Source organism: Salmo salar, chromosome 17, assembly GCF_965601325.2.
Source record: "Salmo salar chromosome 17, fSalSal1, whole genome shotgun sequence".
Lineage (NCBI taxonomy): Eukaryota > Metazoa > Chordata > Actinopteri > Salmoniformes > Salmonidae > Salmo > Salmo salar.
This window is the reverse complement of record NC_138307.1, coordinates 64,764,954-64,780,533: the sequence shown is the minus strand read 5'-3', so window position 1 is coordinate 64,780,533 and position 15,580 is coordinate 64,764,954. Positions and strand designations below refer to the sequence as shown.

Genomic DNA, 15,580 nt, shown 5'->3' with positions numbered 1-15,580 from the left:
ATAAATTCTTCTAGGGAGTGCAATGTTGACATCCCTTCAAAGTATCCACCAGAGTGAGTGTAGAAACCTGAATATCTTGGGTAGGAGAGAGCTAAAGCGATAACACTGAAGCTGAACTTGAAGCCGTGTTTTGTTGGATGTCATCCTAACAGGCTTATTATATATGCAAAAGTATTGGCTGGAGCGAAGCAGTGGAAATCTGATTTATCTCTGGACTTTCTTGAGATGAGAGGGAGCTTAGGTGTGTGTGTGTGTGTGTGTGTGTGTGTGTGTGTGTGTGTGTGTGTGTGTGTGTGTGTGTGTGTGTGTGTGTGTGTGTGTGTGTGTGTGTGTGTGTGTGTGTGTGTGTGTGTGTGTGTGTGTGTGTGTGTGTGTGTGTGTGTGTGTGTGTGTGTGTGTCCCACGTATATATACTTTTTTTGGAGAGCTGATTTCCTGATCATATTCCAAAAAACCACTAACATGTTTAACTCAGATCAAAGATCCTAAAATAGTCTACCAAAGGGAACAGCACTGTAAACCACCTCCACTCATTTGTTTTTAACCACAGGAATCCAGGTACCAATGATCCCCAGGTGCCATGGGAACTATTCTCCTCTGGGCCATTGCGTGACCTCTCTACACATGTACAGCTTTCTGACCTGTAATAAATAGCCTACCTCTGTCAAACGGCCCACACTGTTTCCAACCCCGTACATTAGTTGTTCTCTCCGGGGGTAATTTGCTGCATTCTCTGCATTCTCCATTCTTCCACCCCTGTCTGCAGCCTTGAGTATGGAACGGTCCACTAGAGACACAGCAATTTCTCTTGCGAAATTTCTCAGAAATTGCCTCCAATCACAACAACCCTGGCGCCTGTGCTCTTTAAGACTAGGTCCAAGGGTGTGTTGGGATTACTGTACAGACGTTAAAAAACAATCTCACATTTCAGTTACCTTGGATACGTTCAATTGAGTCAGTCCATACTTGGGAAATGTAATCAAACAGTGTGCAATAGGTCTAGAACATCGTATTTTGTTGATGTCAAGCGTTTAAGATGCTCGTCAACTAGTACAAAATAGTCTAAAATAGTCCAGTCTGCTTGTGAAGCAATCTTTGCAACCTCACTATGATATAATGAAAAGTCTGCCTTCAATTACTTCATTTTACACACATAAACAATGATCACATACACCAACGGGAAGTTGTAGCCACATTAAAGTAACCTGTGACAGAACAAATTTCAGAGTAACACATCATTGCTAATGATAATAGTGATATATTGCAATAATATAGCAAGCTATCTCAAATAGAAAAAGTTATCTCAAATAGAAAAGCTATCTCAAAAGCAATCTCAAATAGAAAAAGCAGTTGCCCAATATACATTAGCATAAATATCTACATAGTAATTAGCATTACCACAAACATACTAATTATAACTAACATAAACATAAACATACAAATTATCATTAGCAAAACATACACATTAGCATTAGCTTAAATATAACAGGGATTGTTCTTTCTCCGATCTCCCCAGACCCTGATCCTGGTGAACAACCAGATCACCATAATCCACCCCAAGGCCTTCATTCCCCTGGGCAAGCTGCAGCGCCTCTACCTCTCCAAGAACCACCTCAAGGAAATGCCTGCCAACATGCCCAAGAGCCTGCAGGAGCTTCGCATCCACGAGAACAAGATCACTAAGATCAAGAAGGCCTCCTTCGAGGGCATGGCCCAGGTCATCGTCATGGGTATGGACCAGACCTGGGTTCAAACCCTATTAGAAATCTTTCAGATATTTTGTGCCCTTGCTTTAGCCTGCCTGGATTGCCTTAATGACAAGTCTGTTTTCTTCTGTTGGGTGCATAATGAACTCAACCCACCCCCTGTTGGGTATTCAAATTCCATACGATAGAACTTGTCTAATCCTTAACACACATATACAGTACACACAGTTACTTGAACATGTTTCCTTAATTGACATTTACATTTTAGTCATTTAGCAGACGCTCTTATCCAGAGCGACTTACAGTAGTGAATGCATACATTTCATTTATTTTTATTTTATTTGTACTGGCCCCCCATGGGAATCGAACCCACAACCCTGGTGTTGCAAACACCATGCTCTACCAACTGAGCCACAGGGAAGACTAGCTTTGTGTATAGTTTTGACTGTATAGTAGCAATAGGACAGCAGCAAGTTAACAAGTTTCCAGCTAAAAAGCACACTAAAACATTACAGTCAGAGACTGATGATCAAAGTGTTGTTTAACCATGAACGTGTCAGTGTTTAGAGAGTGCCAGCAATCGTCTACAGAGAGGAAGGGTTGGTTCATTGCTTAGAGTGGAGAGTGGACTTTTGAGGGTGCCAGCAGCAGAGAGAGTGATAGAGTGTGTGCGTGTGTGTGTGCGCACATTTATAAATGTATTTATAATGTCTCTATTCTGGTGTGTGTTACATTCCCTCTCAGAATGTAAAGTATCTCATTACAGCATAGCTGAAGGACTGGAGCGGTATGCCCTAAAACACACTGATCCTCAGATTATATCCCCAGTGTGACAAATCGGCCAATCCAGCGAGGCTAAAGGACGAGGGAGACAGGGCATATGGACAATATCCCACGCCAGCCGCAAACCATGTTTATACATGAGTCAGGCTGAGATTCCCGTAACACACCAGGACTGCAGTGTGCTTAATGGACCTTTTTTTTCTCTCTGTTTTCTTTTCTGTCTCCTCCACTGATTGTTTACTTCTCTATTTATCTTCCTCTCTGTCTATCTCTCTCTTGCTCTCTCTCTTTATTTCTGCTCCCTCTGTCTCTTAATACTCCCTCTCCCTTAATTCTATGTCTGTCTGTCTCTCTGTCTGTCTCTCCCTCCTTCTCTTTCCAGAGCTCGGCTCCAACCCACTGAAGAGCGCAGGGGTTGAGGCTGGGGCGTTCGGGGCCCTGAAGAAGGTCTCGTACATCCGCATTGCAGACACCAACCTGACAGAGATCCCCAAAGGTACTGCCCTCTCTGGTCACCCCATCACAAATCATCCTTCCTTCCTTCCAGTTCCTTGAAGGAATCATAGGAAATCTAACACAAGGCTAGGTATGAGCAGGGATCCATTACATAGCTTTCACCTATCCAGTCATGTCAGATCATTTCACTGTGAGGATCCAACTAAAGAATATGGAAAATAACATGTCATTTCAATAAAGGATGGCTGTAAGGATTTTGACCACACTACAACAACAAAAGATGTATTCAACATACTGTATAATTCTAAGGCAACCAGCTCCAATGGGATTGTGAAAAGGTTTGTTGAGCATACTCACAATTGCAACCGAATGCCTTTCAATTGTATGTTGAATCAACAACTTTTTTACAGTGCAGGGCCTGAGTCTCTATTTTCAACCAGGACTGGTTTGAATACTTCACAGCTCAATAGCTCCAGCTAAAACAAAGGAATTCAAGTTAACTCAATCGACCACAGCCAAAATCATCAATCATCTTGCACTGCAAGAATGCACATTTGGATTCGTAGGCTCCACTAAACAATGGTTACAGTGTGGAACCAAGAGAGTAAAACTAAAACACCATATTAATTCAAAGGCGTGTAAGACGAATGTTATCTGGCCTATTGTGGGAATCTGGCAACCAGTTTAGATGGAATAGTACTCAGAGAGAGATCCTTTAATCTAATGCTTTAATACAAATAGAAGGGATGAAGGATAGGCCTCTGGATGTTAGAGGCTGCGTCTGAGTTGGCATCCTATTCCCTATAGTGCACTATTACCAAGTCAAAAGTAGTGCACTAGAGATTAGGATGCCATTTCAGATGCATTAGAATTAGTATGGATTCAGAGTCCTATTGGCATACTGTACATAAACATAAACCACTTACCTTCCCCTCACCATAACTGCTGTGGTTTCCCCGGTTGTTTGTCCTCTCGTCATTGTCGCTCTCATGTGGGTTGCCAGGTCTGCCCTCCTCCCTCTCCGAGCTCCACCTGGACAGCAACAAGATCACCAAGGTGCAGGCAGACAACCTGAAGGGCCTCAAGAACCTGGCTAAGTAAAGATGTTTCAACACTTCTACTCAATGTAGATTTATTTTCAAAAACGGGTCATAAATGCTCTTGACGAGGACAAAGCATGCTTACAGTATTCTTCTTCACTGTATTTGATGAGTGGGTCAACACTTCATAAGTAGTCCTTCATCTTGAACAAGACCTGGTTAACATCCTCCTGTAGTGGGGTATTGGGTCATCTCTAGACAACAGTGCCCCGCACACACACACACACACACACACACACACACACACACACACACACACACACACACACACACACACACACACACACACACACACACACACACACACACACACACACACACACACACACACACACACACACACACACACACAAAGCTAAGGCTAGTTTTTTCAAACAGAAATGTGCATCCTGTAGTACAAACTCAAAAAAGTTCTGGGACACTGTAAAGTCCATGGAGAATAAGAGCACCTCCTCCCAGCTGCCCACTGCACTGAGGCTAGGAAACACTGTTACCACCGATAAATCCACTATAATTGAGAATTTCAATAAGCATTTCTCTACAGCTGGCCATGCTTTCCACCTGGCTACCCCTACACCGGTCAACTGCCCGGCACCCTCCACAGCAACCCGCCAAAGCCCCCACCATTTCTCCTTCACCCAAATCCAGATAGCTGATGTTCTGAAAGAGCTACAAAATCTGGACCCATACAAATCAGCCGGGCTAGACAATCTGGACCCTCTCTTTCTAAAATTATCTGCCGAAATTGTTGCAACCCCTATTACTAGCCTGTTCAACCTCTCTTTCGTATCATCTGAGATTCCCAAAGATTGGAAAGCTGCCGCGGTCATCCCCCTCTTCAAAGGGGGTGACACTCTAGACCCAAGCTGCTACAGACCTATATCTATCCTACCCTGTCTTTCTAAGGTCTTCGAAAGCCAAGTTAACAAACAGATTACTGACCATTTCGAATCCCACCGTACCTTCTCCGCTATGCAATCTGGTTTCAGAGCTGGTCATGGGTGCACCTCAGCCACGCTCAAGGTCCTAAACGACATCATAATCGTCATCGATAAGACACATTACTGTGCAGCCGTATTCATCGACCTGGCCAAGGCTTTCGACTCTGTCAATCACCACATTCTAATTGGCAGACTCGACAGCCTTGGTTTCTCAAATGATTGCCTCACCTGGTTTACCAACTACTTCTCTGATGGAGTTCAGTGTGTCAAATCGGAGAGCCTGTTGTCCGGACCTCTGGCAGACTCTCTTCTCTGTATACATCAATGATGTCGCTCTTGCTGCTGGTGATTCTCTGATCCACCTCTACGCAGACGACACCATTCGGTATACTTCTGGCCCCTCTTTGGACACTGTGTTAACTCGACTCCAGACGAGCTTCAATGCCATATAACTCTCCTTCCGTGGCCTCCAACTGCTCTTAAACTCAAGTAAAACTAAATGCATGCTATTCAATCGATCGCTGCCCCCACCTGCTCGCCCGTCCAGCATCACTACTCTGGACGGCTCTGACTTAGAATACGTGGACAACTACAAATACCTGGGTGTCTGGTTAGACTGTAAACTCTCCTTCCAGACTCACATTAAGCATCTCCAATCCAAAATAAAATATAGAATCGGCTTCCTATTTCGCAACAAAGCATCCTTCACTCATGCTGCCAAACATACCCTCGTAAAACTGACCATCCTACGGATCCTCGACTTCGGTGATGTCATCTATAAAATAGCCTCCAACACTCTACTCAACAAAATGGATGCAGTCTATCACAGTGCCATCCGTTTTGTCACCAAAGCCCCATACACTACCCACCACTGCGACCTGTACGATCTCGTTGGTTGGCCCTCGCTTCATACTCGTCGCCAAACCCACTGGCTACAGGTTATCTACAAGTCTCTGCTAGGTAAAGCCCCGCCTTATCTCAGCTCACTGGTCACCATAGCAGCACCCACTCGTAGCACGCGCTCCAGCAGGTATATCTCACTGGTCATCCCCAAAGCCAATTCCTCCTTTGGTTGTCTTTCCTTCCAGTTCTCTGCTGCCAATGACTGGAACGAACTGCAAAAATCTCTGAAGCTGGAGACTCATATCTCCCTCACTAGCTTTAAGCACCAGCTGTCAGAGCAGCTCACAGATCACTGCATCTGTACATAGTAACCCATCTGTAAACAGCCCATCTATCTACCTACCTCATCCCCATACTGTATTTATGTATTTATCTTGCTCCTTTGCACCCCAGTATCTCTACTTGCACATTCATCTTCTGCACATCTACCATTCCAGTGTTTAATTGCTATATTGTAATTACTTCGCCACCGTGGCCTATTTACTGCCTTAACTTACCTCATTTGCACTCACTGTATATAGACAGTTTGTTTTCTTTTGTTCTATTCTATTATTGACTGTATGTTTTGTTTATTCCATGTTTAACTCTGTGTTGTTGTATGTGTCGAATTGCTATGCTTTATCTTGGCCAGGTCGCAGTTGCAAATGAGAACTTGTTCTCAACTAGCCTAACTGGTTAAATAAAGGTGAAAAAATAAAATAAAATAAAACACACGCACGCACGCACGCACGCACGCACGCACGCACGCACGCACGCACGCACGACACACACACACACACACACACACACACACACACACACACACACACACTAGTATGTATTTCAAACCTCAGCAACAATCCTGGGTTAGTCACCAATTCAGTTATATAAGGAGTATTTGAAGTGTTGCGGTGCTTCTTGGCATTAATGCCACTAGTGTTTTTTGTACCACATCTTCCCATTCACTGGAGAGGTTAGACTGGAGCAGCATGTCCAAAACTCCCTGTCTGCCCTGTACTCTACTGCTAGTACTGTCTCTCTCTCTCTCTCTCTCCCTCTCTCTCTCTCTCTCTCTCTCTCTCTGTCTCTCTCTCTCTCTCTCTCTCTCTCTCTCTCTCTCTCTCTCTCTGTCTCTCTCTCTCTGTGTATCTCTGTCCCTCTCTCTCTGTCTCTGTCTATCTCTGTCTCTCTGTGTGTCTGGCTCTCTCTCTCTGTCTCGCTCTGTGTCTCTCTGTGTATCTCTGTCCCTCTCTCTCTGTCTCTGTCTATCTCTGTCTCTCTGTGTGTCTGGCTCTCTCTCTCTGTCTCGCTCTGTGTCTCTCTGTGTGTCTCTGTCTCTCTCTCTCTGTGTCTCTCTCTGTCTCTCTCTGTGTCTCTGTCTCTCTCTCTCTGTCTGTCTCTCTCTCTCTCTCTCTCTGTCTCTCTCTCTGTCTCTCTCGCTGTTTCTCTCTCTATCTCCTCTGTGTCTCTCTCTGTGTCCCTCTGCCTCTCTCTCTCTCTCTCTCTCTCTCTCTCTCTCTCTCTCTCTCCTCTCTCTCTCTCTCTCTCTCTGCCTTCATCATCGCTCAGTAGTCCACTCTGCTCAACTCAGAGTGAGTTCTGCAATTGGACTCCACTGCTGTATTTGTGGAAAGTAGCCAGGGCTTGAAAAAGAGCTATACATCAGTACCAGATCTAAACCAACCAGACAGACTCACTCATAGAACCCAACTCCTGGTTCTCTCTCACTCCCTATGGCTGTGCCTGTCAGAGCTCTCTCACTCTGTTACTCTCTCTCTGTCTCTCTCTCTCTGTCACTCTCTCTCTGTCTCTCTCACTCTGTCAGTCTCTCTCTCTGTCTCTCTCTCTCTCTCTCTGTCTCTCTCTCTATTGTCTCTCTCTCACTCTGTCACTCTCTCTCTGTCTCTCTCTCTCTCTCTGTCTCTCTGTCTCTCTCTCTCTCGGTCTCTCTCTCTCTGTCACTCTCTCTCTGTCTCTCTCACTCTGTCAGTCTCTCTCTCTGTCTCTCTCTCTCTGGCTCTCATTGAGACATTGATTTTAAGAAAATGCATATGAAAGCAATGTTTCTGAAAATCAACAGCTGGGTTTATAAGATCACCGCTTCGAGGGTAGGAAAAGACTCATGCCAAAGTAGGGAGACTAAACAACAGAAATATACTTTCATGCAGTACAAGGCAGTTTATTTTGGAAGAGCTACAGGATTCACTGAAAATGTTATTTTCCATTTGCTGGATCGGCAACACATTCGCTAACGAGTATTTCATTTTGTCAACGAAGTTGGTCCCTTGGCAAAAGTAAAGCCTCTTTCTCATTTGCTAGTCTACATTCTGCCCATGGTTTTCATTGGCAGAAAAGCAGTTTGTGTCTTTCCCATTGGATGTTTTCTTTCCTCTTTCTCTCATTTGTTTTTATACATTCTGTATGTTGGGACTTGTAGGGACATGCCCTCTTATATCGCTCTTCTGTACCTCTGTCTCATTGGCTCTTTTACACACCGTGTCTCTTTCCCATTGGCTCTGACACATTCTGTGTCTCTCCCCATTGGCTGGTTTGTCTCCTAGGCTGGGTCTAAGCTACAATGAGATCAGCCAGGTGGAGAACGGTTCTCTGGCCATGGTTCCTCACCTCAGAGAGCTTCACCTGGACAACAATGCCCTGACCACCGTGCCTGCAGGCCTGCCTGACCACAAGTACATCCAGGTGGGTTCCACCGGACACACAGGTGTCCCGTCACACCTGGCAGAATGGGTAGAGGCTTCATGTCCATGAATGTTCCACCTCACACAGGGTTTTCTCAGGAGGGTGTAACCATTACAGATCAATCTCATGATGATGATGATGATGAAATAAAATAGAAATAAGTTGATTAACACAGAAATGACCTTTCTATATATGCAATGTTCATTTCCAGACATCCCTCCCTCTAACCACTCATTGTGGTTGATATGTTCCCAGGTGATCTACCTCCACAGCAACAAGATAGGGGTGGTGGGCACCCAGGACTTCTGCCCACCAGGCTACAATACCAAGAAGGCCATGTACTCTGGCATCAGCCTGTTCTCCAACCCTGTCCCTTACTGGGAGGTGCAGCCCATCACCTTCCGCTGTGTGTTCGACCGCTCCGCCATCCAGCTGGGCAACTACAGGAAGAAGTAGAGAAAAAGTAGTCCACCCCAGAGAGAGAGAGAGAGAGAGAGAGAGAGAAAGTGTGTGTGTGTGTGTGTGTGTGTGTGTGTGTGTGTGTGTGTGTGTGTGTGTGTGTGTGTGTGTGTGTGTGTGTGTGTGTGTGTGTGAGAACCGCAGCCCCCCATCCACCCCACAACACTGATCGGCAACTTTATCCCCATTTTAAAACCATAACGAACATCCAATACAGTTTTCATGAGCAAAGACAGAACAGTTCCGGAACTCAGTACCAAACCTTCCATAGGTGGCTTAGTAATAACTCAAACCAGCTCTGTATGCAAACAGTTGATTTATAATAGTCCATGTGCCATTTGTACATTTCATATTCTACAACAGTAATCACTGGCATTATCCTGTAACAGGTCTTCCATACACAATAAACTGTCAACTCATTAAATACTGTAACACTACCTCATGGTAGTCATCTGTCAAAAAGCTCAACTTAAAGAGGATCTCACCCACTTTTCAACCTCATTTTCATTATCTCCATTACAATAGCATTGTCTACATATGTGAAAAAGTCACATTTCTATGTTTTGTACAAAACAAATATGAAGTTCTAAAGATATACCCGATGACATCATCAAGAAAATACCATCCCTCTGGCTAGAAACTCGTTGCAGGTTTTGAAAATCACTGTTTTTTTTTTTACTTTTAAGCCTACCCTGTGATGTCACAGAGAAGGATTTTTTAGGACCTTTCTTCTTATCTTTTTAACCACAGATCATAGACAAAACAACGTATTGTTTTCACACATATAGACACGGATATGGTGCTGGAGATAATGAATATGAGGTTGAAAAGTGGCAGATTTGTCCTTTAACAGAAGTCTGTCCAATGGTTTCGAAGTGTGTGCCCTCAGATTGCATGACTGAAATGTTATTTTGTGTGCGAAAGAAACATTATGAAAGACAACAAAATATTTTCAACAACAACAAAAAATATCTATGACCACTTTGAAAATATGTACACGATTAACCCTTTAATACCTCACACATGTCAACTGGTTGAGATTGGCTGAAAAAACATCTGAAAAATCTGAATTTGACCGGTGTAGACTTTTTGTGTGCAACAAGCCTTTACGTGCATAAATCTGTGACAATTACAGTAGGTAAGCTGACCTGCGGAGCGGGCAGCAAAGGGTTAACTCGTGTCTTAATACCATTAACACCAGCTAGGATACTAGAATGTACTAGAGTATATTACCTGTGTAGTAGCTAGCGTTCAAAGTGTACCTTTACAATGTCGTACTATTTGAAAGAATTGCGATTTTCTTTCTTTCACATTGTAGTCGATTGCCATGTTTCCTGCTTGCTTCACTGTTGATTTAAAGTTTTGTTGTTTTTACTAAATGTTCCGACAGTTTAAAGTTTTAAGATTTTCCGTAAAGCATTTATTTCTTCTTCTTCACATTCCATTCCCCCATCTGTCATGTAACATCAGCTCACACAACCAAGATGAAAATAGCTCTTAAAGATGTAGAATAAACAATATATACATTCCCAAACAGAAGCCATGCCCAAAGATCTATACGCATGCTTTTCTTCTTCTGACTTGAAGCAAGGTTGTGGTTTCTGGAATGCCATGTTAACGCCTGTTTTGTTTCTCTTCTTTTCTTCTTTGCCTTTCCTTTTTTCATTTTTGTTTTAAGTCTGAAGAGAATTGGAGGCTGCAGGCGGACTGTCATGCCTTCAGTGCCCATGTTAGTGTGAATGTTTGTATGTATAGACGCTGTATATAAATGCTGTATAAAAAAAACTCTCATTGCTTAAAAGCACAAGCACTTACAGTAGTTCAGACTTAATATATCAACAATAAAGATGTTCCTCTCTTTTTTCTGAGCAGGGGCTCCGCCTAAGGCGTCCTGAACCAAATAAAAATACCAATTAAAATGCAGCATTTTTCTGGGGGTGTCGCCATCAGAGGTCATAACCCTTGGTGTGTCCACGTTGTGTGTGTCATTGTCATAGAGTTGAAAAGAGGGCCCACCTCCTATCGTTGACATTATTGCTTCTGTGATAGCATAGGTTTAGTGGCAAGTGTGCCCTCTAACCAACTCTATGGTGTGTGGAGGGCGCTACTTCGGGCAAGTCACTAGATGGAGCTGGATGGAGCTGTAACATCCATGGAACAGTCAAACGAGTATAGACTTCACAGTGATGGATGGAGTTTCCAGGTGAACAAGGTCGTGAGGAGGAACAGGTGAGACACCGGAGAAAGCAGGTGAGAAAATATTCACACTGTAATATTCTACGATCACACACCAAACACAGAGTACTGGAGAGACTCTTAGAACACTCTTAAAAGTTAAAAGGCCCTCATAACAAGTAAGCATAAGTGATTTTGTGCAAAACAACAACTATATCCATAAGGTGAAATATCAAGGCTTTAGGGGATTAATGGGCTATCAAGCCTGACTTGAACGGTGTATTTATAAGGGGCAATGTTTTCTGTAGTTGCCAGAACTATTGTTGTGCTGGCTCTCTGTTGTGGGGTTTTCAGAGAAGTTCAGGGAGGGGATTGGACATCTGAAAAACCAGGATCCAAGGTAAACAGTAAGAGTGATGTAATGTAGATACACCAGAATAACATTATATCAACAACAAGCTGAAGGTAACAGGAGTGTTAAAACTCACACCGCTTCAGTGGATATGAGCTACATTTCTGGATTTTAGATTAAATATTTAAATGCGACAACCAGTCAAGTAAAATGTAAATTGCCTATGGTTGTGGTTGAATAGTCTTGAGTATCAAGATACATCGTAAATACTGTATATTGTTTAATAGCTGATACGAGGCCAGTGACACCCAGATAACTGTGGTAAAAAAAGATTTCTCCCCCAAAACATGTCTGTTCTATAGGGGATATGTTCAGTCTTTTTCATGAATCATACTCCCGCACAACAGGCAGCATGCCCTGGACCTATGAACTTTTGGAAGGTTGTGTTAACAACAAAGATAGACACTTTAAAACAAGTTTGCTCCCTTGACTCTTTATTACAGTATATTTACTGTAATATTATTGATATCATTCATGGTGTAAAATATGTCTGTAAAGCCTCCATGATTCCTTGCAGATTTTTACACAGCAGTGTTTCCCAAACCTCTCTGTGAGTACTCCCAACTGGTCAACTTATATTCAAACCTAGATTAAAATCAGGTGCGCTCAGCCTGGCCTCAGAGCCATACGAAACATACTATACATATAGGCGAGTTGGTTGTTTAGTAACAAAACCAACACGTGCGCAACTATGGGGCAAAATTAGATTGTTGACAACATGTCAACTATATTTAGTCTCCAAATGTTTATTGAAAACAAGTGAATTTGCACAATGAGAACTTGTTGTCTCTTAAATATGTTGTTACAGTTGATGGTTAGCTAGCTAGTGAATTTTAGCCATGTTAGCATTGACATGATATCAGTCAAAACACCTCAAAACAAGACGTGGTATCAAGAACAAGATTAAACTAGGTGAAACGAGCCACCTATGATTCCCCACATGGCAGCTTGTCATTTTTGCTAGCTTTCTGATCGTTCAGAATCAGAACAAAGCACAACTTCCGACCACATCGATGTGCGTGCATCATTTTCGTGACATTGTCAGCCAACACGTCTATTTCTGAGCACCTCTAAGACATATGATATGTACTAATGGTCTGGTTACTTCAGACAGAAAGTATGGAGGTTGGTCGGGGAGGAAGGGTGGGCTTAAACCGTGACCGTCTAGCAAAAGGTTGCATGTTCAAGTCACGTCGGGGACAACTGTAGCATTTTAGCAGAATTGGGTATGTTACTTTCTAAATGTAATCCGTTAGTTACTAGTTACCAGTCCAAAATTGTGAATAGTAATGTAAATTCTGGATTACCCAAACTCAGTCAAATAATCTGACTACTTTCAGTTTTTTTTTGATTACTTTCCCCTTAAGAAGCATTAGAAGAAGACAAAAAGGATCCATCAAATGCATTTGGTGTGTCATCATAGTGGTCTCTGACTTTCAAAGTATCTGGAATCCTATTACTGATTAGAATATTTTTGCTGGTAACGTAACTGATTACAGTTTGTTTGTAATCAAATGGCATGTAACTGACTACGTAATCAGTTACTCCCAAACGTTGCATTTTAGTTTAACCCTTCCCCTAACCCTTATTCTAACCTTAACCCAATTCACCTCACCTGGAATATATCAGATGAGGGAATGGAACAGTATTCCGGTGTTATGTACCTCTTGTCACAATGGGGCCTGTTATTTAGTGTGTAATACACAGTAATACTAAATGCTCTACAGAATGCTCTTCTCTAACAGAAGAAAAGGTAGGTGCCAAATAAGCCTATTCTACCAGAACACAAATTGTACTGTCCATCTAAAAACTGTAATTTCTAGAGGTCTTCAATTAAATAACTGTCCATAACATAAGGATTACCAGAGAGCTATTTGACAGGGCTGGAGCCCCAACCAGTAAGGTGATTGGTGGACGTTATAAGGAAGGTGAAGCATGTAGATCCATGACAGGAATGCATCAGTGTTGGAGCCTCTGGCAGTGGCACACACACATCTGTTAGTCACACTACAGCGTCATGGGTCTCCTGCCCCTCTCTGTCGCCCCCATGTGGTGGGTATTGGCTTCTCTCCATCGCTCTCTCTGTCGACCCCCTCTGCAACACATTGGTTGGCAGGTACATGGATGTGTGTGTTATGGCTTGCATCATGTGCATATGTGTGTGTGTGTGAGGGAGAGACAGGCAGGAGAGGGTGCATGCATGACAGTGTGAATGTCTCTATCCATGTGCCCATGTGTCAGAGTAAAACCATGTCAGAGTGAGACTACAGTATGTGTAAGTGAAGCTACACTAGGTGTGAGTGAGACTACAGTATGTGTGAGTGAGACTACAGTATGTGTGAGTGAGACTACACTAGGTGTGAGGGAGCCTACAGTATGTGTGAGTGAGACTACACTAGGTGTGAGTGAGACTACAGTATGTGTGAGTGAGACTACAGTATGTGTGAGTGAGACTACACTAGGTGTGAGGGAGACTACAGTATGTGTGAGTGAAACTACAGTATGTGTGAGTGAGACTACAGTATGTGTGAGTGAGACTACACTAGGTGTGAGTGAGACTACAGTATGTGTGAGTGAGACTACAGTATGTGTGAGTGAGACTACAGTATGTGTGTCAGAGTGAGACTACAGTATGTGTGTCAGAGTGAGACTACAGTATGTGTGAGTGAGACTACAGTAGGTGTGAGTGAAGCTACACTAGGTGTGAGTGAGACTACAGTATGTGTGAGTGAGACTACACTAGGTGTGAGGGAGACTACAGTATGTGTGAGTGAAGCTACACTAGGTGTGAGTGAGACTACAGTATGTGTGAGAGAGACTACACTAGGTGTGAGTGAGACTACAGTATGTATGAGTAAGACTACAGTATGTGTGAGTGAGAGTACAGTATGTATGAGTGAGACTACAGTATGTGTGAGTGAGACTACAGTATGTATGAGTGAGACTACAGTATGTATGAGTGAGACTACAGTATGTGTGAGTGAGACTACAGTATGTTTGAGTGAAACTACAGTATGTGTGAGTGAGACTACAGTATGTATGAGTGAGACTACAGTATGTGTGTGAGTGAGACTACAGTATGTGTGAGTGAGACTACAGTAGGTGTGAGTGAGACTACAGTATGTATGAGTGAGACTACAGTATGTGTGAGTGAAGCTACACTAGGTGTGAGTGAGACTACAGTATGTATGAGTGAGACTACAGTATGTGTGAGTGAGACTACAGTATGTGTGAGTGAGACTACAGTATGTATGAGTGAGACTACAGTATGTATGAGTGAGACTACAGTATGTGTGAGTGAGACTACAGTATGTGTGAGTGAGACTACAGTATGTGTGAGTGAGACTACAGTATGTGTGTGAGTGAGACTACAGTATGTGTGAGTGAGACTACAGTATGTGTGAGTGAAGCTACACTAGGTGTGAGTGAGACTACAGTATGTATGAGTGAGACTACAGTATGTGTGAGTGAGACTACAGTATGTGTGAGTGAAGCTACAGTATGTATGAGTGAGACTACAGTATGTGTGAGTGAGACTACAGTATGTGTGAGTGAGACTACAGTATGTATGAGTGAGACTACAGTATGTGTGAGTGAGACTACACTAGGTGTGAGTGAGACTACAGTATGTGTGAGTGAGACTACACTAGGTGTGAGTGAGACTACAGTAAGTGTGAGTGAAACTACAGAATGTGTGAGTGAGACTACAGTAGGTGTGAGTGAAACTACAGTATGTATGTAAGTGAGACTACAGTAGGTGTGAGTGAAACTACAGTATGTGTGTGAGTGAGACTACAGTATGTGTGAGTGGAACTACACTAGGTGTGAGTGAGACTACAGTATGTGTGAGGGAGACTACAGTATGTGTGAGTGAGACTACAGTATGTGTGAGTGAGACTACAGTATGTGTGAGTGAGACTACACTAGGTGTGAGTGAGATTACAGTATGTGTGAGTGAGACTACAC

General features: G+C 43.1%; 1 protein-coding gene across 1 annotated transcript in view; it reads left to right on the top strand.

Moving 5' to 3' along the window:
* Positions 1-10,950, top strand: part of pgs2 (Decorin) — a 35,055-nt gene extending 24,105 nt beyond the window's left edge. Inside the window, 5 exon segments of the mRNA NM_001173562.1 lie at positions 1,517-1,730; positions 2,872-2,985; positions 3,949-4,042; positions 8,430-8,568; positions 8,824-10,950. Coding sequence (NP_001167033.1) covers positions 1,517-1,730; positions 2,872-2,985; positions 3,949-4,042; positions 8,430-8,568; positions 8,824-9,024 — 762 coding nt within the window. The 3' untranslated portion in view covers positions 9,025-10,950.
* Positions 10,951-15,580: the final 4,630 nt, after the last annotated feature.